This window comes from Anomalospiza imberbis, unplaced genomic scaffold, assembly GCF_031753505.1.
Source record: "Anomalospiza imberbis isolate Cuckoo-Finch-1a 21T00152 unplaced genomic scaffold, ASM3175350v1 scaffold_881, whole genome shotgun sequence".
Classification (NCBI taxonomy): Eukaryota; Metazoa; Chordata; class Aves; order Passeriformes; family Viduidae; genus Anomalospiza; species Anomalospiza imberbis.
The window spans coordinates 16,493-42,576 of record NW_027100503.1 but is presented as its reverse complement, the minus strand read 5'-3'; the positions used below and the strand labels follow the sequence as shown (position 1 = coordinate 42,576).

The 26,084-nt window shown below is 69.0% G+C and overlaps 4 protein-coding genes across 5 annotated transcripts; 2 read left to right on the top strand and 2 right to left on the bottom strand.

The window, feature by feature from the left end:
• Nucleotides 1-419: 419 nt before the first annotated feature.
• On the top strand, nucleotides 420-5,353 carry TOMM40L (translocase of outer mitochondrial membrane 40 like). Its single transcript, XM_068179342.1, is given in 10 exon segments — nucleotides 420-704; nucleotides 1,551-1,618; nucleotides 1,720-1,812; nucleotides 3,281-3,332; nucleotides 3,335-3,381; nucleotides 3,466-3,571; nucleotides 4,272-4,394; nucleotides 4,825-4,901; nucleotides 4,975-5,077; nucleotides 5,155-5,353. Coding segments are annotated over 10 exon segments (897 nt in total). The 5' UTR covers nucleotides 420-616; the 3' UTR covers nucleotides 5,295-5,353.
• A 905-nt stretch (nucleotides 5,354-6,258) lies between these two features.
• On the bottom strand, nucleotides 6,259-12,008 carry NR1I3 (nuclear receptor subfamily 1 group I member 3). Of its 2 annotated transcripts, XM_068179341.1 has the most exons (9): nucleotides 11,854-12,006; nucleotides 11,331-11,490; nucleotides 10,788-10,918; nucleotides 10,209-10,405; nucleotides 8,864-9,042; nucleotides 8,630-8,775; nucleotides 6,741-6,857; nucleotides 6,557-6,662; nucleotides 6,259-6,469 (listed from the first exon to the last, which is right to left on the bottom strand). In XM_068179341.1, the coding sequence occupies exons 1-9, from the start codon at nucleotides 11,978-11,980 to the stop codon at nucleotides 6,340-6,342; spliced, it is 1,293 nt and encodes a 430-aa protein (XP_068035442.1). In that variant the 5' UTR covers nucleotides 11,981-12,006; the 3' UTR covers nucleotides 6,259-6,339. The 2 variants fall into 2 exon arrangements, with proteins under 2 accessions (XP_068035442.1, XP_068035441.1); XM_068179340.1 differs by having other exon boundaries at nucleotides 6,557-6,857; nucleotides 11,854-12,008.
• Nucleotides 12,009-13,691: 1,683 nt separating this feature from the next.
• On the top strand, nucleotides 13,692-15,412 carry PCP4L1 (Purkinje cell protein 4 like 1). Its single transcript, XM_068179345.1, has 3 exons — nucleotides 13,692-13,715; nucleotides 14,091-14,145; nucleotides 15,188-15,412. The coding sequence occupies exons 1-3, from the start codon at nucleotides 13,707-13,709 to the stop codon at nucleotides 15,334-15,336; spliced, it is 213 nt and encodes a 70-aa protein (XP_068035446.1). The 5' UTR covers nucleotides 13,692-13,706; the 3' UTR covers nucleotides 15,337-15,412.
• A 1,745-nt stretch (nucleotides 15,413-17,157) lies between these two features.
• Nucleotides 17,158-23,129, bottom strand: MPZ (myelin protein zero). Its single transcript, XM_068179346.1, is given in 6 exon segments — nucleotides 17,158-18,058; nucleotides 18,152-18,212; nucleotides 18,865-19,000; nucleotides 20,293-20,506; nucleotides 21,199-21,365; nucleotides 22,934-23,129. Coding segments are annotated over 6 exon segments (1,065 nt in total). The 3' UTR covers nucleotides 17,158-17,767.
• Between the last annotated feature and the right edge of the window lie 2,955 nt (nucleotides 23,130-26,084).

Here is a 26,084-nt window from a genome sequence, read left to right as displayed (position 1 = left end):
CATGTCCCCCCCGTGTCCCCCCGTGTCCCCCCGTGTCCCCACGGGCCGGGCCCCGGGCCGAAGGTTGTCGCCTGCGGTGTCCCCGACCCTCGGCCCCCGGCGGGAGGGGACAGCGGGGACAGCCCGGCCCGGGGGGGGGGGGGGACAGCGCTGGGGACACGCGGGCAAAGGGCGCGGGTGGCGCTGGCGACAAAAGGTCGGAGTCCCCGGGTCACCGCGGCCATGGGGACCGGCATGGGGACAGGGTGGCGACACGGCTGAGGAGGTGGGGACAGAGGGGACAGCGGTGTGGGGAGGGGACACGAGGGGGGAGCGGGGACAGAGCCGGCACGGTGCGGCCACGGGGGGCGGGGGACACGCCATGGGACACGCGGGGATTTGGGGACACGCGGGGATTTGGGGACACGCGGGTGGCCCGGAACGCGCCCGCCACGGAACGTCTGCGCTCGGGTCCGGGAATCCGGAGGGGTCGCATTCCGGCGCGGCCCCGCCCTCCCCGCTCAGCCAATGGGCGGCGCGCGTTGCCCGCAGCCAAGATGGCGGCGGCGCCCCCGGTGAAGGCGCTCCGGGCGGCGCCGCCCGCGATGGCGGCGGCCGGCGGGGGCCCGTAGGGGCCATGGGCAACGCCGAGGGCCGGGCCCCGCGGCGGGCCGAGCCCCGCGGCAACCCCGGCAGCTTCGATGAGCTCCACCGGCTCTGCAAAGGTGCGCCCGCGGGGAGCGGGGACGGCGGGGACCGGGAGGGGACGGAGGGACCGGCGGGGACAGGGGAGCTGTGAGGGGACAGCGGGGCTGTGAGGGGACAGCGGGGCTGGGGAGCCCCGGGGTCGGGGGACACCAGGGTGATGAGGTGACAGCGGGGCCCGGGGGGGTCAGTGCTGTCCCCAAAATGGGGGTGTGGGTGTCCCCTGGGGGTGACAGCCACTCCTGGGGGTGACAGCCACTGCTGGGGGTGACAGCCGTGTCCCCAGGGGGTGACAGCCATTGCTGGGGTGACAGCCGTGTCCCCAGGGGGTGACAGCCGTGTCCCCAGGCGGGTGACAGCCACTCCTGGGGGTGACAGCCACTCCTGGGGGTGACAGCCGTGTCCCCTGGGGGTGACAGCCACTCCTGGGGGTGACAGCCACTCCTGGGGGTGACAGCCATGTCCCCAGGGGGTGACAGCCATTGCTGGGGGTGACAGCCGTGTCCCCAGGGGGTGACAGCCGTGTCCCCAGGGGGTGACAGCCGTGTCCCCAGGGGGGTGACAGCCACTCCTGGGGGTGACAGCCGTGTCCCCATGGGGTGACAGCCACTCCTGGGGGTGACAGCCGTGTCCCCATGGGGTGACAGCCACTCCTGGGGGTGACAGCCACTCCTGGGGGTGACAGCCGTGTCCCCAGGGGGTGACAGCCACTCCTGGGGGTGACAGCCGTGTCCCCAGGGGGTGACAGCCACTCCTGGGGGTGACAGCCGTGTCCCCATGGGGTGACAGCCGTGTCCCCAGGGGGTGACAGCCACTCCTGGGGGTGACAGCCGTGTCCCCAGGCGGGTGACAGCCGTGTCCCCCAGAGGTGTTCCCGCCGCAGATGGAGGGGGTGAAGCTGATCGTCACCAAGACCCTGAGCAGCCACTTCCAGGTCGGGGAGGGGACACCTGGGGACACGGGGAGTGGCCGTGCGCCCCCGTGACCGCCCCCCACGCTGTCCCCTGTCCCCTGTGACCGCCGGTGTCCCCGCAGGTGACACACACGGTGCACATGAGCACCCTGGGCCCCTCCGGCTACCGCTTCAACGCCACCTTCGTGGGGGACCGCCAGCTCGGGCCCACCGAGGTGACACCGCGGGCGGCACCGGGCTGCGGGTGGCACCGGGGGGTGGTGGCAGCCGGTGTCACCCGTTCTGGAGCCTCGTGGTCACCCCGGGGCCACCGGCAGGGCCGTGGGGTCGTTGTGGCCAGGTGACCCCAGGGTGGTTGGTGGCCTCGGGGTGGCCCTGTGGGGGTCGTTGGTGGCCTCGGGGTGGTCAGCGGCCTTGGGGTCATTGGTGGCCTTGGCGTCGTTGGTGGCTCGGTGGCCCAGGGGTCATTGGTGGCCTCGGGGTGGTGGGTGAGCTCAGGGGTGACCAGTGGCCCAGGGGTCATTGGTGGCCTTGGGGTCACTGGTGGCTTCAAGGATGTGGGTGGCCCTGGGGTGAGGGGTGGTCCCAGGTGGCCCCGGGGTCATTGGTGGCCCCAGGGGGGGGGTCAGTGACCTCAGGGTCCTTGGTGGCCCCGGGGTTATGGGTGGCCCTGGGCCGGTTGGTGGCCTCGCCGTGGCCACAAGGCCGTGGCCCAGTGGTGCTGGCATGGCCCAGCCAGCCCCGGTCCGGAGCTGGGGGCGCTCGGTGGTGGCCCCATGGCCATCCCCGTGTCCCCCTGTCCCCGTGTCCCCCTGTCCCCGTGTCCCCATGTCCCTGCCCACACCGTGCTGTCCCCCTGTCCCCGTCCCCTCTCCCTGTGTCCCTGTGTCCCCCTGTCCCGTGTCACTCTGTCCCGCTGTCCCCTTTCCCCGTGTCCCCTGTCCCGGTGTGGCCGTGTCCCCACCCATGCCACTCTGTCCCCATCCCCTCTCCCCGTGTCCCCCTGTCCCGTGTCACTCTGTCCCCGTCCCCTCTCCCCGTGTCCCTGTGTCCCCCTGTCCTGTGTCACTCTGTCCCGCTGTCCCCTGTCCTCGTGTCCCCTGTCCCCGTGTCACCGTGTCCCCGCCCGCGCCACGCTGTCCCCGTCCCCTCTCCCCGTGTCCCCCTGTCCCCGTGTCCCCGTGTCCCCGTGTCCCCTCTCCCCATGTCCCCTGTCCCCTCTCCCCGTGTCCCCTCTCCCCGTGTCCCCTCTCCCCGTGTCCCCCTGTCCCGTGTCCCTGTGTCCCCATGTCCCTGTCCCCTCTCCCTGTGTCCCCCTGTCCCGTGTCCCTGTGTCCCCATGTCCCCTGTCCCCTCTCCCCGTGTCCCCTGTCCCGTGTCCCTGTGTCCCCATGTCCCCTGTCCCCTCTCCCCGTGTCCCCCTGTCCCGTGTCCCTGTGTCCCCATGTCCCCTGTCCCCTCTCCCCATGTCCCCATGTCCCGTGTCCCCGTGTCCCCTGTCCTGGTGTGGCCGTGTCCCCGCCCACGCCACGCTGTCCCCGTGTCCCCTCTCCCCGTGTCCCCCTGTCCCGTGTCCCTGTGTCCCTGTGTCCCCATGTCCCCGCCCACGCCGCGCTGTCCCCGTGTCCCCGTGTCCCCTGTCCCGGTGTGGCCGTGTCCCCGCCCACGCCGCGCTGTCCCCAGGTGTTCCCCACGCTGCTCGGGGACGTGGACAGCGCCGGCAGCCTCAACGCGCAGCCCTGCAGCTGCTGGGCGAGCGCCTCCGCGCCAAGGCCGTGTTCCAGGTGAGCCGGGGGCGCCGCGCCGGGAGGTGCCACCAGCGCCGTCCCCGCCGGGAGGTGCCACCAGCGCCGTCCCCGTGTCCCCAGACGCACCAGGCCAAGTTCGTGACGTGGCAGTTCGACGGCGAGTACCGCGGCGACGACTGCACGGCCACGCTCACGCTGGGCAACCCCGACCTGCTGGGCGGCTCCGGGTGAGCGCCGCCAGCCCGGGCACGGCTGCGGCCGCGCTGGCCCCACGGCGATCGCGGTGGCCCCGGGGACATCGCCGCGGCCGCGCTAGCCCCGTGGGGATCGCGGTGGCCCCGGGGACATCGCTGCGGCTGCGCTGGCCCCGCGGTTATCACAGTGGCCCCGGGGACACCGCTGCGGCTGCGCTGGCCCCGCGGTGATCACAGTGGCCCCGGGGACACCGCTGAGGCTGTGCTGGCCCTGTGGTGATGATGGTGGCCCTAGGGACACCGCTGAGGCCGCGCTGGCCCCGCGGTGATCACAGTGGCCCCAGGCACAGCTGTGGGCGTGCTGGCCCCGCGGGGATCGCGGTGATCGCGGTGGCCCCGGGGACGCCGCTGAGGCCACGCTGGCCCCACAGTGATCGCGGTGGCCCTGGGGACATCTCTGAGGCCATGCTGGCCCCACAATGATCACGGTGGCCCTGGGACATCTCTGAGGCCGCGCTGGCCCCGTGGTGATTGTAGTGGCCCCGGGGACATCGCTGCGGCCGCGCCGGCCCCGCGGTGATCGCGGTGGCCCCGGGGATGCCGCTGCGGCTGCGCCGGCCCCGCGGTGATCGCGGTGGCCCCGGGGACGCCGCTGAGGCCACGCTGGCCCCACGGTGATCGTGGCGGCCCCGGTGGCCCCGGGGTCGCCGCTGAGGCCAGCTGTCCCCGCAGTGATCGTGGTGGCACATTTCCTGCAGAGCGTCACCGCCCGCCTGGTGCTGGGCGGGGAGCTCGTGTACCACCGGCGGCCCGGCGAGGAGGGGGCCATCCTCACCCTGGCCGGCAAATACTCGGGTAGGGACACTGGGGACACCTTGGAGACATCTGGGGATGCCTTGGGGACACCTGGGGACACTTGGGGAGACCTCGGGGACACCTGGGGATGGCTGGGGGCACCTTGGGACACCTTGGGAACATCTGGGGACACCTCAGGGACATCTGGGGACACTTGGGGATGCCTTGGGGACACCTCGGAGACATCTTGGGGACACCTGGGGATGCCATGGGGACACCTGGGGACATCTGGAGGCACCTGGGGAAACCTGGGGGACATCTCAGGGACAGCTCGGCGACAACTGGGGATACCTGGGGATGGCTGGGGACACCTGGGGACAATTGGGGAGACCTCAGGGACGCCTGGGGACATCTCGGAAACACTTGGGGCACCTGGGAACGCCTTGGGGACACCTTGGGGACACGTGGGGACGCTGGCTCTCTGTTGCAGCCCCGAACTGGGTGGCAACGCTCAACGTGGGCTACGGGGGGGCCCACGCCAGCTACTACCACCGGGCCAACGAGCAGGTGGGCGTCCCCCGCCGTCCCCCGCGCTGTCCCCGCTGTCCCCACGCCGCCGTGACCGCGGTGTCCCCCGCAGGTGCAGGTGGGGGTGGAGCTGGAGGCCAACACGCGCCTGCAGGAGACCACCTTTGCCTTTGGCTACCAGCTCAACCTGCCGCGAGCCAACGTCGTCTTCAGAGGTGGGCCGGGCTCCCGGTGGCTTCTGTCACCGGTGTCACCCGGTGGTGGCGCTCAGCTGTCCCCGCTGTCCCCGCAGGGCTCCTGGACAGCAATTGGAGCGTGGGGGGGGTCCTGGAGAAGAAGTTGCCCCCCCTGCCCGTGACGCTGGCCCTGGGCGCCTTCCTGAACCACTGGAGAAACCGCTTCCACTGCGGCTTCAGCGTCACCGTGGGCTGAGGGACAGCGGGACACCGGGGACAGCGGGACAGGACAGTGGGACAGAGGGGACAGCGGGACACAAGGGACAGCGAGACACAGGGGACAGCAGGACAGGGGAGAGCGGGACACAGTGGACAGCGGGACACGGGACAGAACAGTGGGACAGCGGGGACAGGACAGTGGGGACAGGACAGTGGACACAGGACAGTGGGGACAGGACAGTGGGGACAGCAGGGACAGGACAGTGGACACAGGACAGTGGGGACAGGACAGCAGGGACAGGACAGTGGGGACAGCGGGGACAGGACAGTGGGGACAGGACAGTGGGGACAGGACAGTGGGACAGCAGGGACAGGACAGTGGGGACAGCGGGGACAGGACAGTGGGGACAGGACAGTGGGGACAGGACAGTGGGGACAGGACAGTGGGACAGCAGGGACAGGACAGTGGGGACAGGACAGTGGACACAGGACAGTGGGGACAGGACAGTGGGACAGCAGGGACAGGACAGTGGGGACAGGACAGTGGGGACAGGACAGTGGGGACAGGACAGTGGGGACAGCGGGGACAGGACAAGCAGGGACAGGACAGTGGACACAGGACAGCAGGGACAGCGGGGACAGGACAGTGGACACAGGACAGCAGGGACAGCGGGGACAGGACAGTGGACACAGGACAGCAGGGACAGCGGGGACAGGACGGCAGGGACAGGACGGCAGGGCCAGGACAGCGGGGACAGCGGGCGTGTGGCACTGTCCTGCTCAGGGAGCTGCCAGGCCTGGCCGTGCAGGTGCCACAGGGACCCGCGGGGACACGGCGGGCTGGGGACAGCGAGTGACAGCGCCGCAGGGGGGCTGGGGGTCCCCGTTGTCCCCAGTGCCACCCTCTGGGGGTGGCTGCTGCCACTGGGGGTCCCCGTTGTCCCCAGCGCCATGGCAGCCGTGCCTCAGTGTCCCTGCGGTGACACACCCGGGAGCCCGGATAAATAAAGGAGCTTTACTCTGTGCCCGGTGGCGGCCGGGGGTGACACTTGGGGACCGGGGGGTGACACGGGGGGCCAGGCTCAGCTGATGATCTCGGAGAGCAGCGGCGTCATGGCCGACAGGTCCTGGATGTGCAGGATCTGCCGCGTGTTCTCCACCTTCAGCGTCTGCAGCTCCGTCAGCAGCAGCAGCAGCTTGGCGTACAGGAACCTTGGGGACACGCGGGGGACATCCAGCTGGGCGTGGCGGCCGTCCCCACCCCCCTGGGGACGCTGCCACCCCCGTGGCGGCGCTCACCTGCCCTCGGGGGGGGGGTGCTGGTGGTCGATGTAGCTCTTGAGGGTCAGGGCCACCTTCTCCTGGAAGCGGTCGATGACGTCGCGCTGGGCGATGCCGCCGTGGTCTGGGGGGGCGTGGGGTGACCTCAGCGGGGCCTTGGGGACAGCGGGGTGTCCCCGTGTGCCCCCCGGGCGGGGCTCACCTGGCGAGAAGAGCAGCATGGCCTGCAGCAGGGCGTACTCGGCCTCGTGCAGCCGCAGGCGCCGCAGGCTCTCGTGGAACTTGAGCAGCGGCTCCAGGTACACCTGCTGGAAGCCGGCTGGGGGGAGCCCCCAGATCCCGGGCTCAGGGCGGGGGGCACCTTTGGGATCGCTCCCCACCCTGTCACCAAGTGCCACCTCCTCGGACACCTCCAGGGTGGCTGCGCCGAACCTCCCCGGGCAGCCCTTCCAGGGCCTTTTCCCTCTTCCAGGAGGAATTCCCCCAAATTTCCCCTTTGAGCCTCCCCTGGGTCACTCCAAACCTCCCCGGGCAGCCCTTCCAGGGCCTTTTCCCTCTTCCAGGAGGAATTCCCCCAAATTTCCACCCTGAGCCTCCTCAGGCTCACTCCGAACCTCCCCGGGCAGCCCTTCCAGGGCCTTTTCCCTCTTCCAGGAGGAATTCCCCCAAATTTCCACCCTGAGCCTCCTCAGGCTCACTCCGAACCTCCCCGGGCAGCCCTTCCAGGGCCTTTTCCCTCTTCCAGGAGGAATTCCCCCAAATTTCCACCCTGAGCCTCCCCTGGCTCAGTCCAAACCTCCCCGGGCAGCCCTTCCAGGGCCTTTTCGCTCTTCCAGGAGGAATTCCCCCAAATTTCCACCCTGAGCCTCCTCAGGCTCACTCCAAACCTCCCCGGGCAGCCCTTCCAGGGCATTTTCCCTCTTCCAGGAGGAATTCCCCCAAATTTCCACCCTGAGCCTCCTCAGGCTCACTCCAAACCTCCCCAGGCAGCCCTTCCAGGGCCTTTTCCCTCTTCCAGGAGGAATTCCCCCAAATTTCCACCCTGAGCCTCCCCTGGCTCACTCCAAACCTCCCCGGGCAGCCCTTCCAGGGCCTTTTCCCTCTTCCAGGAGGAATTCCCCCAAATTTCCACCCTGAGCCTCTCCTGGCTCACTCCAAACCTCCCCGGGCAGCCCTTCCAGGGCCTTTTCCCTCTTCCAGGAGGAATTCCCCCAAATTTCCACCCTGAGCCTCCTCAGGCTCACTCCAAACCTCCCCGGGCAGCCCTTCCAGGGCCTTTTCCCTCTTCCAGGAGGAATTCCCCCAAATTTCCACCCTGAGCCTCCTCAGGCTCACTCCAAACCTCCCCGGGCAGCCCTTCCAGGGCCTTTTCCCTCTTCCAGGAGGAATTCCCACAAATTTCCACCCTGAGCCTCCTCAGGCTCACTCCAAACCTCCCCGGGCAGCCCTTCCAGGGCCTTTTCCCTCTTCCAGGAGGAATTCCCCCAAATTTCCACCCTGAGCCTCCCCTGGGTCACTCCAAACCTCCCCGGGCAGCCCTTCCAGGGTCTTTTCCCTCTTCCAGGAGGAATTCCCCCAAATTTCCCAATCTGATCCTCCCCTGGCACAGCTGGATGCTCTGTCCCCTTGTCCTGTCCCGTTCCCTGGGATCAGATCCCAAATCCCCCCTGGCAGATCCCAAATCCCCCTTGGATCCCCCTTTTCTCCAGGCCGACCTCCCCCCCCAGCTCCCTCAGGACTTTCCAGACCCTTCCGCAGCCCCTCAAGGTCCATCCTGACCTGAGTGACCACTGCTGGACACACCTCGAGGTGTCGCCTCGCCAGGGGACAGCCCCTGCCCTGCCACACTGTCCCTGCCCCGGCCCAGGTGCCACCCTGGGCACACGTCCAGCCGCTGTCCCCCAGCTCCCTCCGTGTCCGCCCAGTGTCCCCACCCCGGGGGTCGTTGTGACAACGCAGGACCCTGCTCTTCATCCTGTCACCCTCCTGTCGTTGGGCTGACCCCGCGGATCCCGCCTGCCCAGCTCCCTCGGCACACCAGGGCGGTGGCCCCGGGTGTCCCCGGGTGTCCCCGGGTGTCCCCGGCGGTACCCAGGGCCCCGTCGCGGATGGTGTAGCAGCGCTGGCCGCACTCCCAGGCCTTGGTGTCGGCGTTGAAGACGGTGTTGTAGCGGATCTGGCAGATCCCCAGCGTGGCCCCTTTCAGCAGCGAGATTTGGGCGTCCAGCGGCAAACTCCTGGCCGGAGGGGACACGGCGACACGGCCACGCGGTCAGCGGGTGGCACTGGGCCACCACTGCCCCGCCGCCTCCCCGCCCCGCGCACCTGAAGACCGGGATCTCCTTGGCGAATTTGATCACCTGCTGGATCATGAACGTGCTCAGGTCGGCGAACTGCGGCAGCAGCGACAGCACGTCCGGCAGCGCCTCCTCGCACGGCGACAGCGACACCCCCGCGGCGACACCCGCGCCCGGCGGGCTGGGCACCAGCAGGCGCACGGTGGGCTGGGGACAGCGAGGGGTCAGGGCAGGGGACACGTGGGGACACGCGGGGTGGCTGTGGGGACGGGTGGGGCATCGTGGGGACGGTCTGGGGACACGTGGGGACAGTCAGGGCATAGTGGGGACAGTGGGGACATCGTGGGGACAGTCAGGGCATCTTTGGGGACGGTCTGGGGACACGTGGGGACAGTCAGGACATCTTTGGGGACAGTGGGGACATCGTGGGGACAGTCAGGACATCGTGGGGACGGTCAGGACATCTTTGGGGACAGCCCCGGTACCCGTGGGGACAGTCAGGACATCTTTGGGGACAGTGGGGACATCGTGGGGACAGTCAGGACATCGTGGGGACGGTCTGGGGACACGTGGGGACAGTCAGGGCATAGTGGGGACAGTCAGGACATCTTTGGGGACAGTGGGGACATCGTGGGCACAGTCACGGCATAGTGGGGACGGTCTGGGTACCCGTGGGGACAGTCAGGGCATCTTTGGGGACAGTGGGGACATCGTGGGGACAGTCAGGACATCTTTGGGGATGGTCTGGGGACACATGGGGACAGTCAGGGCATCTTTGGGGACAGTCAGGGCATCTTTGGGGACAGTGGGGACAGTCAGGACATCTTTGGGGACAGTCAGGGCATCGTGGGCACAGTCAGGGCATCTTTGGGGACAGTGGGGACATCGTGGGGACAGTCAGGGCATCTTTGGGGACAGTTGGGACATCGTGGGGACAGTCAGGACATCGTGGGGACGGTCTGGGGACACGTGGGGACAGTCAGGGCATCTTTGGGGACAGCCCCGGTACCCATGGGGACAGTCAGGACATCTTTGGGGACAGTGGGGACATCGTGGGTACAGTCAGGACATCTTTGGGGACAGCCCCGGTACCCGTGGGGACAGTCAGGACATCATGGGGACAATCAGGGCATCGTGGGCACAGTCAGGGCACTCATGGGGCCATGTGGGTCACTCGTGGGGACAGTCAGGACACCAGGGAGGTTGGCTGGGTCACCTCTGGGGACAGCCAGGACACCCACAGGGGATGGCCAGGGCACCCATGGGCACGGCTGGGGCGTCCCCGTGGGGACAGTGAGTCACCCGCGGGGACAGCTGGGGCAACCGCAGGGACGGGGGTGTCCCCTTTGGGGACAGGGCTGTCCCCAGCTCACCCAGCAGCGCATGAACTGGGAGAAGCTGGAGTCGAAGGTGCGCTGGTGGGCGGCGATGAGGAGCGCGATGAGCTCCTGCTGCTCGGCCGTCAGTCCCGGCTGGCCCCGCTGGCCCTCCTGTCCCCGCTGGCCCCCGGGCTGGCCCCGCTGGCCCCGCAGCTCCCGCCGCCGCCGCAGCGCCTCCTCCGACATGATCACTGCCACCCCCGGCCCCGCTGTCACCGCTGTCACCGCCGGCACAGCGGGCACAGCGATCGGGGACACCGTGATGCCCCTCCGCGAGCGGGTCCCCGCTGTCCCCTCTGTGCCACACTCCCCGATGCCACCTCTGTGCCCTGTCCCTTGCTGTCGCCTCCCCTGCCACCCCACCCAGGCCGCTTCTCCCTGTCCCTTGTCCCCTCCAGGTCCCCTTCATCCCACCCAGGTGCTCCCCCTCTTCCCCCATCCCTGTCCCCGCTGTCCCCGTGCCATGTCCCCTGTGTCCCCCATCCCCTCCCCTGCCATGTCACCCTTGTCCCCTGCGGGTGCTCCCTGTCTGCTCTGCTCCATGTCCCCCCGGCTGTCCCCCGTGTCACTCACTGTCCCTCCTCATGCCCACGTCGAGGCACTTCTGGAGGCGACAGGCCTGGCACTGTCGCCGCTTGGCCTTGGTGACAGGGCAGCGCCGCGCCAGGGGACACGTGAACCGGACACCTTTGATGATGGAGCGCCTGCGGGGACACGGCCACTGTCACCGCGTGTCCCCAGGGCAGGGCAGGGCCCAAGCTCGGGGTGCCAGCGGCTGTCCCGCCTTGTCCCACGCTGTCCCCATGCCTGGGACCATCGGGTGCCACCCTGCCCCATCCCAGCCCGTATTGTCCTGTGCCACCCTGTCGCCACATCCCATCCTGTCCCCTCACGCTGTCCCCTTGTTCCAACCCATCCCGCCCTGTCTGTCCCATCCTGCCCTGTCCCATCCATCCCATTTTGTCCTTTCCCATCCTGTTTGTCCTCTCCTATCCTGTCCCCTTGTCCCATCCCATCCTGCCCTGTCCCCGGCTGTCCCCGCGTTATCCCCGGCTGTCCCCGGCTGTCCCCGCGGTGTCCCCGCGTTATCCCCGGTTGTCCCCGCGGTGTCCCCACCTGAAGAAGCCCTTGCAGCCCTCGCAGCTCATGACGTGGAAGTGGTACCCGTTGGCCCTGTCCCCACACACGGCGCACACTTTGTCCCCGTCGGGCTCCGTGTCCCCACGGGGGTCCCGGGGGCCGCGCTCCGTGCCCGGGGGGCTCGGCAGGGACGCGGCTGGGGACACGGGGACAGCGGGGGTGACACACGGTTGGCACCGGTCCCGTCCCCTCGAGGCCACGGTGTCACCCTGTCCCGCGGCGCTGTCACCCACCTGAACCCCCCCGTCCCCGCGGTGTCCCTCCACCCGCGTGTCCCCGCCAGTCCCTGTCGGTCCCCTCCGGTCCCTGCGTGTCCCCTCCTGTCCCCGTGTGTCCCCTGCATTCCCTGAGTGTCCCCGCCAGCCCCCGCGTGTCCCCAACGGGGACAAAGTAGCCCTGTCGGTCCCCGCGTGTCCCCTCCGGTCCCTGCGTGTCCCGCCACCCCCCGTGTCCCCTCCGGTCCCCTCTGGTCCCCGCGAGTCCCCGTGGCTGGCGGTACCTGAGCCGGTGTCCCCCGGTGCGGTCGGTGACGGGGAATTGTCCCCACGCAGGGAGGGGACATCGGGTCCCCGAGTGTCGCCGGCGGTCCCCGCGTGTCCCCAGCGGTCTCCGCGTGTCCCCTCCATCCCCGCGTGTCCCCGCGTGTCGCCGGCGGTCCCAGGAAGGGCTGCGTGGAGTTTGAACCTTGAACTTGGGGCTGTGACAGGCGGGGACAGAGCGCGGGGCGGAGGGGACAGGTGGCACCTGGGGCGGGACAGGCGGGGACAGGAGGGCACAGGTATGGCAGCCGTGCGCGACAGAGGGACGCGGGGACAGGCGGGGGACAGACAGCCGCGGAGGGGACACCGCAGGGTGACAGGGACAGGCGGAATGTCACACCCGCGTGCCGAGGGTGGCACCCCGGGCCACACCCTGCGAGCAGCAGAGCCCAGAGGGGACACGGTGGTGGCCGTCCTGCCACCGCTGTCCCCGCACCAAGGTCCCTGTCACCAGCCCCGCGGGGGGACCGCCAGTGTCGCCACCCCGGGACCCCCGCGCAGCGCCTGTGCCCTTGTCCCCAGGTGTCACCCTCACCAGGAGGGTGGCACTCGGGTGGCTCACGGTCACCCCGGTGCACCCACACTTCCCTGTGTCCCCTCGTGTCCCCCGTCCCACCCCCCATGTCCCGCACGTCGCCCGTGTCCCCATGTCCCCCATGTCCCCATGTCCCCATGTCCCCCCATGTCCCCAGTGTCCCCAGTGTCCCCCGTGTCCCCAGTCTCCCCCGTGTCCCCAGTGTCCCCCAGTGTCCCCAGTGTCCCCCCGTGTCCCCAATGTCCCCCGTGTCCCCAGTGTCCCCAGTGTCCCCCAGTGTCCCCAGTGTCCCCAATGTCCCCGGTGTCCCCAGTGTCCCCAGTGTCCCCAGTGTCCCCATGTCCCCCATGTCCCCAGTGTCCCCAGTGTCCCCCCATGTCCCCAGTGTCCCCAGTGTCCCCCGTGTCCCCCCCGTGTCCCCCAGTGTCCCCAGTGTCCCCCCGTGTCCCCAATGTCCCCCGTGTCCCCAGTGTCCCCAGTGTCCCCCGTGTCCCCCGTGTCCCCCGTGTCCCCCATGTCCCCCGTGTCCCCCGTGTCCCCCCATGTCCCCAGTGTCCCCCGTGTCCCCAGTGTCCCCCCGTGTCCCCAGTGTACCCCCGTGTCCCCAGTGTCCCCAGTGTCCCCCGTGTCCCCCCGTGTCCCCAGTGTCCCCAGTGTCCCCAGTGTCCCCAGTGTCTCCACTGTCCCCATGTCCCCCAGTGTCCCCAGTGTCCCCAGTGTCCCCAGTATCCCCAGTGTCCCCAGTGTCCCCAATGTCCCCGGTGTCCCCAGTGTCCCCAGTGTCCCCAGTGTCCCCATGTCCCCCATGTCCCCAGTGTCCCCAGTGTCCCCCAGTGTCCCCAGTGTCCCCAATGTCCCCGGTGTCCCCAGTGTCCCCAATGTCCCCCGTGTCCCCAGTGTCCCCAGTGTCCCCAGTGTCCCCCATGTCCCCAGTGTCCCCCGTGTCCCCAGTGTCCCCCCATGTCCCCCGTGTCCCCCCGTGTCCCCAATGTCCCCCGTGTCCCCGGTGTCCCCAGTGTCCCCCGTGTCCCCCATGTCCCCCGTGTCCCCCGTGTCCCCAATGTCCCCCGTGTCCCCAATGTCCCCCGTGTCCCCCCCGGCTCCGTCGCTCCTGGAGCGGGGAGTGGGGGGAGGGAAGCCACCCTTGTGGGCGTGTCCCTTATGGGCCACACCCCCGCTCCCCATTGGCTGCTCGCGGCTGTCACTCAAACCCCCGCCCCTATAAAAGCGGCGGCAGCGCCGGTCCCGCAGTCGGGAGCGGCGGCGGCACCGGGCGGGATGAGCGAGGTGGGGACACCGGGGGGCACCGGGGGGTCCGAACGCACCGGAACAGACCGGAAAGAGGAGCTTGCCCCTTTTCCCGTGGCTTCCAGCGCCGAGCCGGGCGCTGGGAGCGGGAATGGGGGGAGGACGCTGAGCCCCGGGGAGGGGGCGGCTGCAGGGCGAGGGGACCACGGGGACACTTTGGGGACTCCGGGCCACCGGCGTCACCTCCCCTGTCCCCCCGGGACCTCCTCTCTTCTCAACGCAACCCCCATGAGCCCCAGTCTGGCTGGAGGTTTGGGGACCCCCGGGGACAATGGGGGGACTCCCGGGAACAATGGGGGGACCCTGGGGACAGCGGAGCCCCTGTGTCACCCCCCGGGTCCCCTCTCTCCGCAGCGCAGCCCCCATGACCCCCCCTCCGCGGCGGAGGCCGCCGGTGGGCAGCAGCAAGGTGAGGACCCCCGGCACAGGTGGGGCGCGGGTTCGCTGTCCCCTCTGTCCCCTCTGTCCCCTCTGTCCCCTCTGTCCCCTCTGTCCCCTCTGTCCCCTCCCGCGACCCCTCTGTCCCCGCAGACCCCAGGGTCCCCCCATTGTCCCTGTCCTTGCGGGGGGTGGCACCTGGGTGGATTCGGGGACCTGCTCTGTCCTTCCCCCGTCCCCTCGGAGGTGTCGGGGTGTCCCCATGAGAGGGGTCGGGGTGTCCCTTCGGGTGTCCCTGAGGTGAGTCTGGGGCTGCCAGGATGTCCCTTGTCCCCAGGGCTGGTGGCAGGGGTGTCCCCTGGATGAATATGGGGGTGCCAGGATGTCCCTTGTCCCCAGGGCTGGTGGCAGGGGTGTCCCCTGGATGAATGTGGGGGTGCCAGGCTGTCCTTTGTCTCCCCAGGGGGTGGCAGGATGTCCCCCTGAGTGTCCCCATGGTCAATCTGGGGCTGCCAGGCTGTCCCTTGTCCCCAGGGCTGGTGGCAGGGTGTCCCCCTGAGTGTCCCCATGGTCAATCTGGGGGTGCCAGGCTGTCCCTTGTCCCCAGGGCTGGTGGCAGGATGTCCCCTGGATGAATGTGGGGGTGCCAGGCTGTCCCTTGTCCCCAGGGCTGGTGGCAGGGTGTCCCCTGGATGAATATGGGGGTGCCAGGCTGTCCCTTGTCCCCAGGGCTGGTGGCAGGGGTGTCCCCTGGATGAATGTGGGGGTGCCAGGCTGTCCCTTGTCCCCAGGGGGTGGCAGTGTGTCCCCTGGATGAATGTGGGGGTGCCAGGCTGTCCCTTGTCCCCAGGGCTGGTGGCAGGGTGTCCCCCTGAGTGTCCCCATGGTCAATCTGGGGGTGCCAGGCTGTCCCTTGTCCCCAGGGCTGGTGGCAGGGGTGTCACCCTGGGTGTCCCCATGGTCAATTTGGGGGTGCCAGGCTGTCCCTTGTCCCCAGGGCTGGTGGCAGGGGTGTCCCCCTGGGTGTCCCCGCTGTCCCCAAGCCTGTCCCCGTCCCGTGTCGCCCTCGGCAGCCAAGGCCGGTGACCCCAAGAAGGAGGAAGAGGAGGAGGAGGAGGAGATCGACATCGACCTGAGCGCGCCCGAGACGGAGCGCGCGGCGCTCGCCATCCAGGGCAGGTTCCGCAAGTCCCGGCAGCGGAAGAAGGAGCCGCGGCCCTGAGGGGGTCCCGGGACCCCCGATCCCCGTGGGGACCCCCGCGGGCAGGTCCCGGGGGGGGGGGGGGGAAATCGGCCTTTCCCCACCCCGAGCCGGGACCCCGAGTGACACGGGAGGGGTTTAGGGGGGACACAGCCGGGTGTCCCCACAGGGGAGGTGTCCCCCGTGAGAGGGGGTGGCGTGGAGCCCCCCGTTTTCCTGGGAATCCCCATTTCCCTGGGAATCCCTGTGCTGTGGTGGCGCTGGGGACAGGCGGGGGGGACACGCCGGTGTCCCCCGGGCTGGGGGGGACGGGTCCCGCTGCAGCCCCCACGCCAGGAAATCGGGGCTCCCCACCCTCCTGTCACCGTCACCGTCCCCTCTCCACCCTCCCGTCCCTGTCCCTGTCATCATCGTCCCCCCCCCCCCGGAGGAGCTTTTGGCCCTGCAAAGAATAAAGTGTGAGGAAGAGGAGGCTGGGCGGGGGGTTTAGGGGAATTTGGGGAGGGGACCCCAGAGGGAGGGAACCCCGGCTCCCCCTTCTTTGGTGAGGACCCCCTTAAATCAGCGCCGGGGGTCCCGGGGCTGTCCCCGCTGGGGTGGGGACAGGGGTGACCCCATGGGTGGGGGGTGAGGGGGGGTTTGGGCTGCAGCCCCCCCAGGGCTCCCCTCTGGGATTTGAAGGATTTCCAGTGAAATTCCCGGGATTTTCTCACCGCTGCCGCTCAGGCGCCCCAAAAGTGCTTGGGGGGGGGGGGGAATATAAAATCAGGGAGATTTTGGGGGGGTCGCAGCCGGGTTTGAAGGGGTTCCCAGCCGAATTTTGGGGGTTTGCAGCAGGGTTTTGGGGGAGTTCACAGGAGGATTTCGGGAGGATTCACAGCCTGATTTGAGGAGTTCGCAGCAGGGTTTTGGGGGGAGTTCAGAGCTGGATTTCGGGGGGGTTTGCAGCAGGGTCCGGGGGGTTCGTAGCCGGGTTTGGGGAGTTCGTAGCCGGGTTTGGGGATCCACAGCCGGGTTTGGGGAGTTCGTAGCCGGGTTTGGGGATCCACAGCCGGGTTTGGAGAGTTCGTAGCCGGGTTTGGAGAGATCGTAGCCGGGTTTGGGGATCCACAGCTGGGTTTGGGGAGTTTGTAGCCGGGTTTGGGGAGTTTGTAGCCGGGTTTGGGGAGTTTGTAGCCGGGTTTGGAGAGTTTGTAGCCGGGTTTGGGGAGTTCGTAGCCGGGTTTGGGGGGCTCGGGGGGGTTCGGAGGGCCCGGGAATGCCGCGATCCGGTGCAGAAATAGCTCCTTGGAAAGAAAAACAGCGGCGGCGGCCCCGGGGCAGGGCCCAGGGGACACGGCGGGGTCGGGCTGCGCAGACTTATTAGGGAAAGGACAACGATACCGGGGCGGCACCGGGGGGGCACCGGGGGCCGCTCCCTCCCCGATTCCCGCGCTGCTCCGTGCCCCAAGTGCCCCCCCAGGGCTGGGGTCTTTTCCCCCTCCCTCCCAGCCGCACCGTGAGGAGGTGACAGCCACCCAGCCCTGCAGGGACAATGGCCACTGTCCCCCCCTGCCCACCCACTGAGCCTTGGCCTCTGTTAATTACAGCGAGCTTTAATTAACGGCGGGTGGCAGGGAGGTGGCCCTAAGGTGGTGGCATCGGGGACAGCGGCTCGCGGCTGAGGGGGGACTCTGGGGTGTGCCACCAGGTCACCCTCGAAGCGTCACCTCCCCGCTGAGGGTGACAGCGACGTCCCCGTGGCATGGGGATGAGCTCGGACACCGCCAGCCCCGGAGCGGCGACAGTGACGGTGACGGTGACAGTGACAGTGACAGTGACGGTGACAGTGACAGTGACGGGCCGGGAGGGGACAGGGGCTCCCGGAGATGTCAGTTTTATTAATGGCACCACGGGGACAGGGAGGGGACAGGGACAGGGGGTACAAAACGCGTTCGGGGGGCACGGGCGGCGCCCCCAGCCCGGCCGCAGCCTCGCCCCCTCCACGGGGCTCCGGCCGGTTTGGGGGGGGGGGTCCCGGCGGTTACGGGGCGCGGGGGTTAATGTGAGGACAGGAGGGGACAAAGGGGACGGGGCGGGGGCCACCCTGCGACGTCATTTGGGGTCGGTCGCGGGCAGAGACGAGAAAACGGCCAGAAAAGGAGCAAAATTGGGGGCAGAGAAACCCCCCCGAGTTCGGGGAGGGGACACGCGGCGGTGACACGGCCCCGCGGGGACCCCGCGGGTCCCCGGGGAGGGGGGGGACCGACCCCAAATCCGCCGGTTTTGTCTTCCAAAGGAGAAATTCCGCCCGGGGCTGGGCAGGGAGCGACCGAGGGGGCCGGGGGGGGACCCGGGGCTGTCCCCAGCGCCGTCCTCAAGGCCGGGGGACCCGAGGCGAGGACCACACCCCGCTCCTCGCCGGGTCCCGAGCCCGGAGGGGCCGCGGCCGGGGCCGGGGTGGGGGGGCGCATCAGGAGCCCCCCGAGTTGGGTTTGATGATGCTCAGCAGGGCGCTCTTGAGGCTGCCCCGGCTCGGGGAGCGGGCGGCGGGCGGGGCCGCGGCCTGGGGCTCCCCCCGCAGCTCCATCTCGATGGTCATGATGACTTTGGGGGGCCGGGGCTCCCCCGCGCCCCCGCCCGCCCCCGGGGGTCCCTCCCTGCCCGCTAACCGCTATTTCCTATCCTTGCGCGAGTCGCCCGCGCCGCCCTTGGCTTTCTTGGCGCTGCGGCCGTGGTCCAGCATGGCGTAGAGCACGGGGGCCTGCGGGGACAGGGGGGCTTCACCTGCCGCCCCCGGGCACCGGGGGGACAGGGGGGACAGCCCGCCGTGCCCCCCGCCCCTCTCGGCGCTCACCTGCCGGCTGCGCTTGGAGCCGTCCTTGCCCGAGCGCTGCAGCTTCCCCTTCTCCATGGCGCTGGGATTGCGGGGAAAACGGGAAAAGAGCGGCTCGGGACGGCGGGATCGGTGCCGCCGCTTTGGGGAGGGGTCGCGGCTCGGGACAGCGGAATTAGTGCCCCCGGTTTGCGGAGAGTCACGGTTTGGGGAGGGGTCGCGGCTCGGGACGGCGGAAATTGCAGCCCCGGTGGTGCCGGTTTAGGGAGGGTCCCGGTTTGAGGAGGGTCCCGGTTGGAGGAGGGTCCCGGTCTGGGCAGGGCCCCGGTTTGGGGAAAGTCCCGGTCTGGGGAGGGTCCCGGTTTGAGGAGGGGTCCCGGTTTGGGGAGGGGTCCCGGTCTGGGGAGGGTCCCAATTTGAGGAGGGGTCCCGGTTTAGGGAGGGTCCCAGTTTGAGGAGGGTCCCAGTTTGGGGAAGGTCCCGGTCTGGGGAGGGTCCCGGTTTGAGATGGAGTCCCGGTTCAGGGAGGGTCCCAGTTTGAGGAGGGGTCCCGGTCTGGGGAGGGGTCCCGGTCTGGGGAGGGTCCCCGTTTGGGGAGGGTCCCGGTTTGGGGAGGGGTCCCGGTTTAGGGAGGGTCCCAGTTTGAGGAGGGTCCCAGTTTGAGGAGGGGTCCCGGTTTGGGGAGGGGTCCCGGTCTGGGGAGGGTCCCGGTTTGGGGAGGGGTCCCGGCTCACCTCAGCCGCCGCTGCAGAACCGCCTGGCGCCGCCGCCAGCAGTAGCGGGTGACATAGACCAGGGCCACCAGCACGGCCACCAGCAGCAGGACCCCGCCGATGACAGAGCCCAGCACGACGCCGTAGCGGGTGGGCACTGCGGGGACAGTGGCACCGTGTCACCCCCTCAGCAGCGGGTGGCACTGCGGGGACAGTGGCACCGTGTCACCCCCTCAGCAGCGGGTGGCACTGCGGGGACAGTGGCACCGTGTCACCCCCTCAGCAGCGGGTGGCACTGCGGGGACAGTGGCACCGTGTCACCCCCTCAGCAGCGGGTGGCACTGCGGGGACAGTGGCACCGTGTCACCCCCTCAGCAGCGGGTGGCACTGCGGGGACAGTGGCACCGTGTCACCCCCTCAGCAGCGGGTGGCACTGCGGGGACAGTGGCACCGTGTCACCCCCTCAGCAGCAGGGATGGGACAGTGGCACACTGTCACTCCTCCCAGTGGGGATTGGGGAGGTGGCACTGGCCCAGTGTCACCGCCACCAGCAGTGCAGGTGACACCAGCCCCGTGTCACCTCCACCAGCAAGGATTAGGGAGGTGACACCAGCCCCGTGTCACCTCCACCAGCGGGGATTAGGGAGGTGACACAAGCTCCGTGTCACCTCCACCAGTGAGGATCAGGGAGGTGACACCAGCCCCGTGTCACCTCCACCAGCGGGGATCATGGAGGTGACACCAGCCCCGTGTCACCTCCACCAGTGAGGATCAGGGAGGTGACACCCGCCCCGTGTCACCTCCACCAGAGAGGATCAGGGAGGTGACACCAGCCCCGTGTCACCTCCACCAGAGAGGATCAGGGAGGTGACACCAGCCCCGTGTCACCTCCACCAGAGAGGATCAGGGAGGTGACACCAGCCCCGTGTCACCGCCAGCAGTGAGGATCAGAGAGGTGACACCAGCCCCGTGTCACCTCCACCAGCAAGGATTAGGGAGGTGACACCAGCCCCGTGTCACCTCCACCAGTGAGGATCAGGGAGGTGACACCAGCCCCGTGTCACCTCCACCAGCGGGGATCAGGGAGGTGACACCAGCCCCGTGTCACCTCCACCAGCGGGGATCAGGGAGGTGACACCAGCCCCGTGTCACCTCCACCAGCGGGGATTAGGGAGGTGACACCAGCCCCGTGTCACCTCCACCAGCGGGGATCAGGGAGGTGACACCAGCCCCGTGTCACCGCCAGCAGTGAGGATCAGGGAGGTGACACCAGCCCCGTGTCACCGCCAGCAGTGAGGATCAGGGAGGTGACACCAGCCCCGTGTCACTGCCAGCAGTGAGGATCAGGGAGGTGACACCAGCCCCGTGTCACCGCCAGCAGTGCAGGTGACACCAGCCCAGTGTCCCCCCCCCAGCAGGGGTCCGGGAGGTGACAGCCGTGTCATGCACCTTTCTCCAGCACGTAGAGGGTGACCTGCGAGGACTTGCCCACGATGTCGGGCGGGTTCTTGACGTCGCACGTGAAGGTGCCGTTGTCGCTGGGCTCCAGGCCGTGGATGACGATGGAGCCGTCGCGGCGCCGCGGGTTCCCCGCCCACTCCATGCGCTCCTTGAATGTCCCCACGTCGTCGATGTAGGGCTGGCCCTTGGCGTAGTGGAAGATCTGCGACAGTGACGGTGACACCGCGGTCACCGCGGCGCCGCGGTGGCCCCCGGGTTGGCAGGGTGACAGCCAGTCGCGGGGGTGGGCGCTGACGGAGGGGACAGCGGTGGCGGGGGTCGGGAGGGTGCTTGCGATGTCCCCGGAGTGTCACCGCGGGGACGGGGCTGTGGGCACGAGGACACTGCGGGGACACTTCAGGGCCACCGCGGTGTGAGGGGACCCGGTGTCACCAGCAAGGAGGGATGGTCCTGCTGGGGCTGGTGGGGACACGGGGACGCTGCGGGGACAGCGATGTGCCACCTGCTGAGGCTGGCACTGCGGTCGGACGGGCTCTGGGACACGGGGACACTGCGGGGACACCCCGGTGCCACCGCGGTGTGAGGGGACACGGTGTCACCTCAAGGGAAGATCTGTCCTGCTGGGGCTGGAGCTGAGACCCAGCAGGCACTGGGGACACCTTGGGGACACCCAGTGCCACCACAGGACAAGGGGACACTGCTGGGGCTGGAACCCAAGGGGCAGCAGGCACTGGGGACAGCTTGGGGACACCCCAGTGCCACCACGGTGTCAGCAGCCATCATGTCACCCTCAGGGAAGGCTCTGTCGCGCTGCCGCTGGGACAAAGGGACACCGGGGCTGGGGGCGCGGTGGGAACACCGGGGATGGGTTGGGGACACCACGGGGACACTGACGGAGATGCTGTCACGGGAGCCCTCAGCCTGGAAGTGCCAGGTGATGGAAATGTCCTCCGAGATCCACTCGCTGGACCAGAAGCTGCAGGACAGGGTGACACTGGAGCCCACGGTGCCATAGACCTCGCGCTGCGTGTACACGTGGATTGGGGACACCGGCGACACTGCTGGTGACACAGAGGCGTCAGCGCCACCCCCGCGCGGGGACCGCGCCCGGCGGTGTCCCCGAGCTGCCACCAAAGGGCGCCGAAGGGAGCGTGAGGGGACAGCAGAGTGGTGGCACTGCCGTTCCCCGGGTGGCTCGGAGGGGACAGCGGAGTGGTGGCACTGCCGTCCCCGGGGTGGCTCACGGGGGACAGCGGAGTGGTGGCACTGCCGTCCCCCGGGTGGCTCGGAGGGGACGGCGGAGTGGTGGCACTGCCGTCCCCCGGGTGGCTCGGAGGGGACGGCGGAGTGGTGGCACTGCCGTCCCCCGGGTGGCTCGGGGGGGACGGCGGAGTGGTGGCACCGCCGTCCCCCGGGTGGCTCGGAGGGGACAGTGTCCCGGTGCCCGGTGACACGGGTGGGGTTGGCACCCAGCGCCCACGGGGAGGTGACAATGGGACCCTCTGTGGCCGCCGGTGACACCATCAGGGCTGGGTGTGGCAGTCCCCGCACCTGTCCCCAGGGAGGTGACAATGACCGGGACTGTCCTTGCTGCCACCTGCACCTGTCCCCAAGGAGGTGACAGTGGCCAGGACTGTCCTGGCCGCCACCCGCCCCTGTCCCCGGGGAGGTGACAATGACCGGGACTGTCCTGGCCGCCACCCCCACCTGTCCCCAAGGAGGTGACAATGACCGGGACTGTCCTGGCCGCCACCCCCACCTGTCCCCAAGGAGGTGACAATGACCGGGACTGTCCTGGCCGCCACCCCCACCTGTCCCCAAAGAGGTGACAATGACCGGGACTGTCCTGGCCGCCACCCCCACCTGTCCCCAGGGAGGTGACAGCTCTGGGACCCTGCTGGCCGCCACCCGCCCGTGTCCCCAAGGAGGTGACAACGACCAGGACCGTCCTGGCCACCCCCCCACCTGTCCCCAAGGAGGTGACAATGACCGGGACTGTCCTGGCCGCCACCCGCCCGTGTCCCCAAGGAGGTGACAATGACCGGGACTGTCCTGGCCGCCACCCCCACCTGTCCCCAAAGAGGTGACAACGACCAGGACCGTCCTGGCCGCCACCTCAACCTGTCCCCGGGGAGGTGACAGCTCTGGGACCCTGCTGGCCGCCACCCGCCCCTGTCCCCAAAGAGGTGACAATGACCGGGACTGTCCTAGCCGCCACCCGCCCGTGTCCCCAAGGAGGTGACAATGACCGGGACCGTCCTGGCCGCCACCCGCCCCTGTCCCCAAAGAGGTGACAATGACCGGGACTGTCCTAGCCGCCACCCGCCCCTGTCCCCAAAGAGGTGACAATGACCGGGACTGTCCTAGCCGCCACCCGCCCGTGTCCCCAAGGAGGTGACAATGACCGGGACCGTCCTGGCCGCCACCCGCCCGTGTCCCCAAGGAGGTGACAATGACCAAGACCGTTCTGGCCGCCACCCGCCCGTGTCCCCAGGCTGTCGCACGCCAGCCGCGGTGACAGTCCCCAAGCAGCGCGTGGGTGCCCGCCAGCCCCACGGTCACCCCCAAACCGCTCCTGTCCCCCCCGCCACCCCCTTTTTGGGGACCTGTCCCTTGTCCCCAAGCTCACCCAGCGCCGCCACCAGCCCGGCCACGAGGAGGAGGCGGCGGTGGCCCTCGGGGACATCGTGGCGGTGACACGGAGGGGACAGCGGCGGGGCCGGGGTTTTAGGGTGGCCCGGGCAGCGCTGCACCCCAAATCCCGGCCAATGGGCGCCGGGCGCGGGGGGGGCCCGGCCCGCGGGGTCCCCGCTCAAAGGGGACATTGAGGGACACTGAGGGACACCGAGGGTGGCGAGGGGGACGGGGACACTGGTGGCCTTTGTCCGGCCGCATTCCCGCGCGCCGCGGGGGCGGGGGACGAGGAATGCGGCCGGAGGGGACAGCGGGGACAGAGGGGGGACAATGGGGGGGACACGGGGGGGACAGTGGGGGGACATTGGGGGACATGGGGGGACATTGGGGGACAAGGGGGGGACAGTGGGGGGACATTGGGGGGAACATGGGGGGGACAGTGGGGGGGACATGGGGGGGACAGTGGGGGGACATCGGGGGGACATTGGGGGGACTGGGGGGACACTGGGGGACATGATGGGGACATGGGGGACATGATGGGGACATGGGGGGGACACGGGGGGACACGGGGGGACATGGGGGACATGGGGGGGACATGGGGGGGACATTGGGGGGACACTGGGGGACATGATGGGGACATGGGGGGGACACGGGGGGACATTGGGGGACATGGGGGGGACAGTGGGGGGACATGGGGGGGACATTGGGGGGACACTGGGGGACATGATGGGGACATTGGGCGACAGCGGGGGAGGGCACGGGGAGACATGGGGGGACATGGGGGGGACACGGGGGGACATGATGGGGACATGGGGGGACATTGGGCGACAGCGGGGGACATGAGGGGACATGGGGGGGACACGGACGGACATGGGGGGACATGGGGGGAGGGCACGGGGGGACATTGGGGAGGACATGGGGGGACACAGGGGGACATGGGGGGACATTGGGGGGGACATTGGGGACACAGGGGGACATTGGGGGGGACATTGGGGGGACATGGGGGGACATGATGGGGACATTGGGGACACAGGGGGACATGATGGGGACATTGGGGGGGACATGGGGGGACATGATGGGGACATTGGGGGGGACATTGGGGGGACATGATGGGGACATTGGGGGGGACATTGGGGGGACATGATGGGGACATTGGGGGACACAGGGGGACATGATGGGGACATTGGGGGGGACATTGGGGGGGACATTGGGGGGACACTGCGGGACATTTGGGGACATTGGGGGACACTGGGGGGACATTGGGGGGGACATGGGGGGACAATGGGGGGACATTGAGGGGCAGTGGGGGACACTGGGGGACATTGGGGGGACATTGGGGGACACTGGGGGACATTGGGGACACTGGGGGACTTTGGGGGACACTGGGGACACTGGGGGACATTGAGGGGACATTGGGGGACATTGGGGGACACTGGGGGACATTGGGGGGACATTGGGGGACATTGGGGGACATGGGGGACATTGGGGATATTGGGGGACACTGGGGGGACATTGGGGGACACTGGGGGACACTGGGGGTCACTGGGGGACATTGGGGACATTGGGGGGACATTGGGGACACTGGGGACACTGGGGGTCACTGGGGGACATTGGGGACATTGGGGGGACATTGGGGGACACTGGGGACATTGGGGGACATTGGGGACACTGGGGGGACATTGGGGGACATTGGGGGACACTGGGGACATTGGGGGACATTGGGGGACATTGGGGACACTGGGGACACTGGGGGACATTGGGGGGACATTGGGGGACATTGGGGGACACTGGGGGACATTGGGGGGACATTGGGGGACATTGGGGGACACTGGGGGACACTGGGGGACATTGGGGGACACTGGGGGACACTGGGGGGACATTGGGGGACATTGGGGGACACTGGGGGACACTGGGGGACATTGGGGGACACCGGGGGACACTGGGGGACACTGGGGGACACTGGGGGACATTGGGGGACATTGGGGGGACATTGGGGATATTGGGGGACACTGGGGGGACATTGGGGGACACTGGGACACTTGGGGTCACTGGGGGACATTGGGGACATTGGGGGGACATTGGGGACACTGGGGACATTGGGGACATTGGGGGGACATTGGGGACACTGGGGACACTGGGGGTCACTGGGGGACATTGGGGGGACATTGGGGACACTGGGGACACTGGGGTCACTGGGGGACATTGGGGGGACATTGGGGACATTGGGGGACATTGGGGGACATTGGGGGACACTGGGGGACATTGGGGACATTGGGGGACATTGGGGGACACTGGGGACATTGGGGGGACATTGGGATATTGGGGGACACTGGGGGGACATTGGGGACATTGGGGACACTTGGGGTCACTGGGGGACATTGGGGACATTGGGGGACATTGGGGACACTGGGGACACTGGGGGTCACTGGGGGACATTGGGGACATTGGGGGGACATTGGGGACACTGGGGGGGACATTGGGGGGACATTGGGGACACTGGGGGGACATTGGGGGACATTGGGGGACACTGGGGACATTGGGGGACATTGGGGGGACATTGGGGACACTGGGGACACTGGGGGACATTGGGGGGACATTGGGGACATTGGGGGACACTGGGGGACATTGGGGGGACATTGGGGGACATTGGGGGACACTGGGGACACTGGGGGACATTGGGGGACATTGGGGGACACTGGGGGACACTGGGGACATTGGGGACACCGGGGGACACTGGGGGACACTGGGGGACACTGGGGGACATTGGGGGACATTGGGGGGACATTGGGGATATTGGGGGGACACTGGGGGGACATTGGGGGACACTGGGGACACTTGGGGTCACTGGGGGACATTGGGGACATTGGGGGGACATTGGGGACACTGGGGACATTGGGGACATTGGGGGGACATTGGGGACACTGGGGACACTGGGGTCACTGGGGGACATTGGGGGGACATTGGGGACACTGGGGACACTGGGGGTCACTGGGGGACATTGGGGGGACATTGGGGACATTGGGGGACATTGGGGGACATTGGGGACACTGGGGGACATTGGGGACATTGGGGGACATTGGGGGACACTGGGGACATTGGGGGGACATTGGGGATATTGGGGGACACTGGGGGGACATTGGGACATT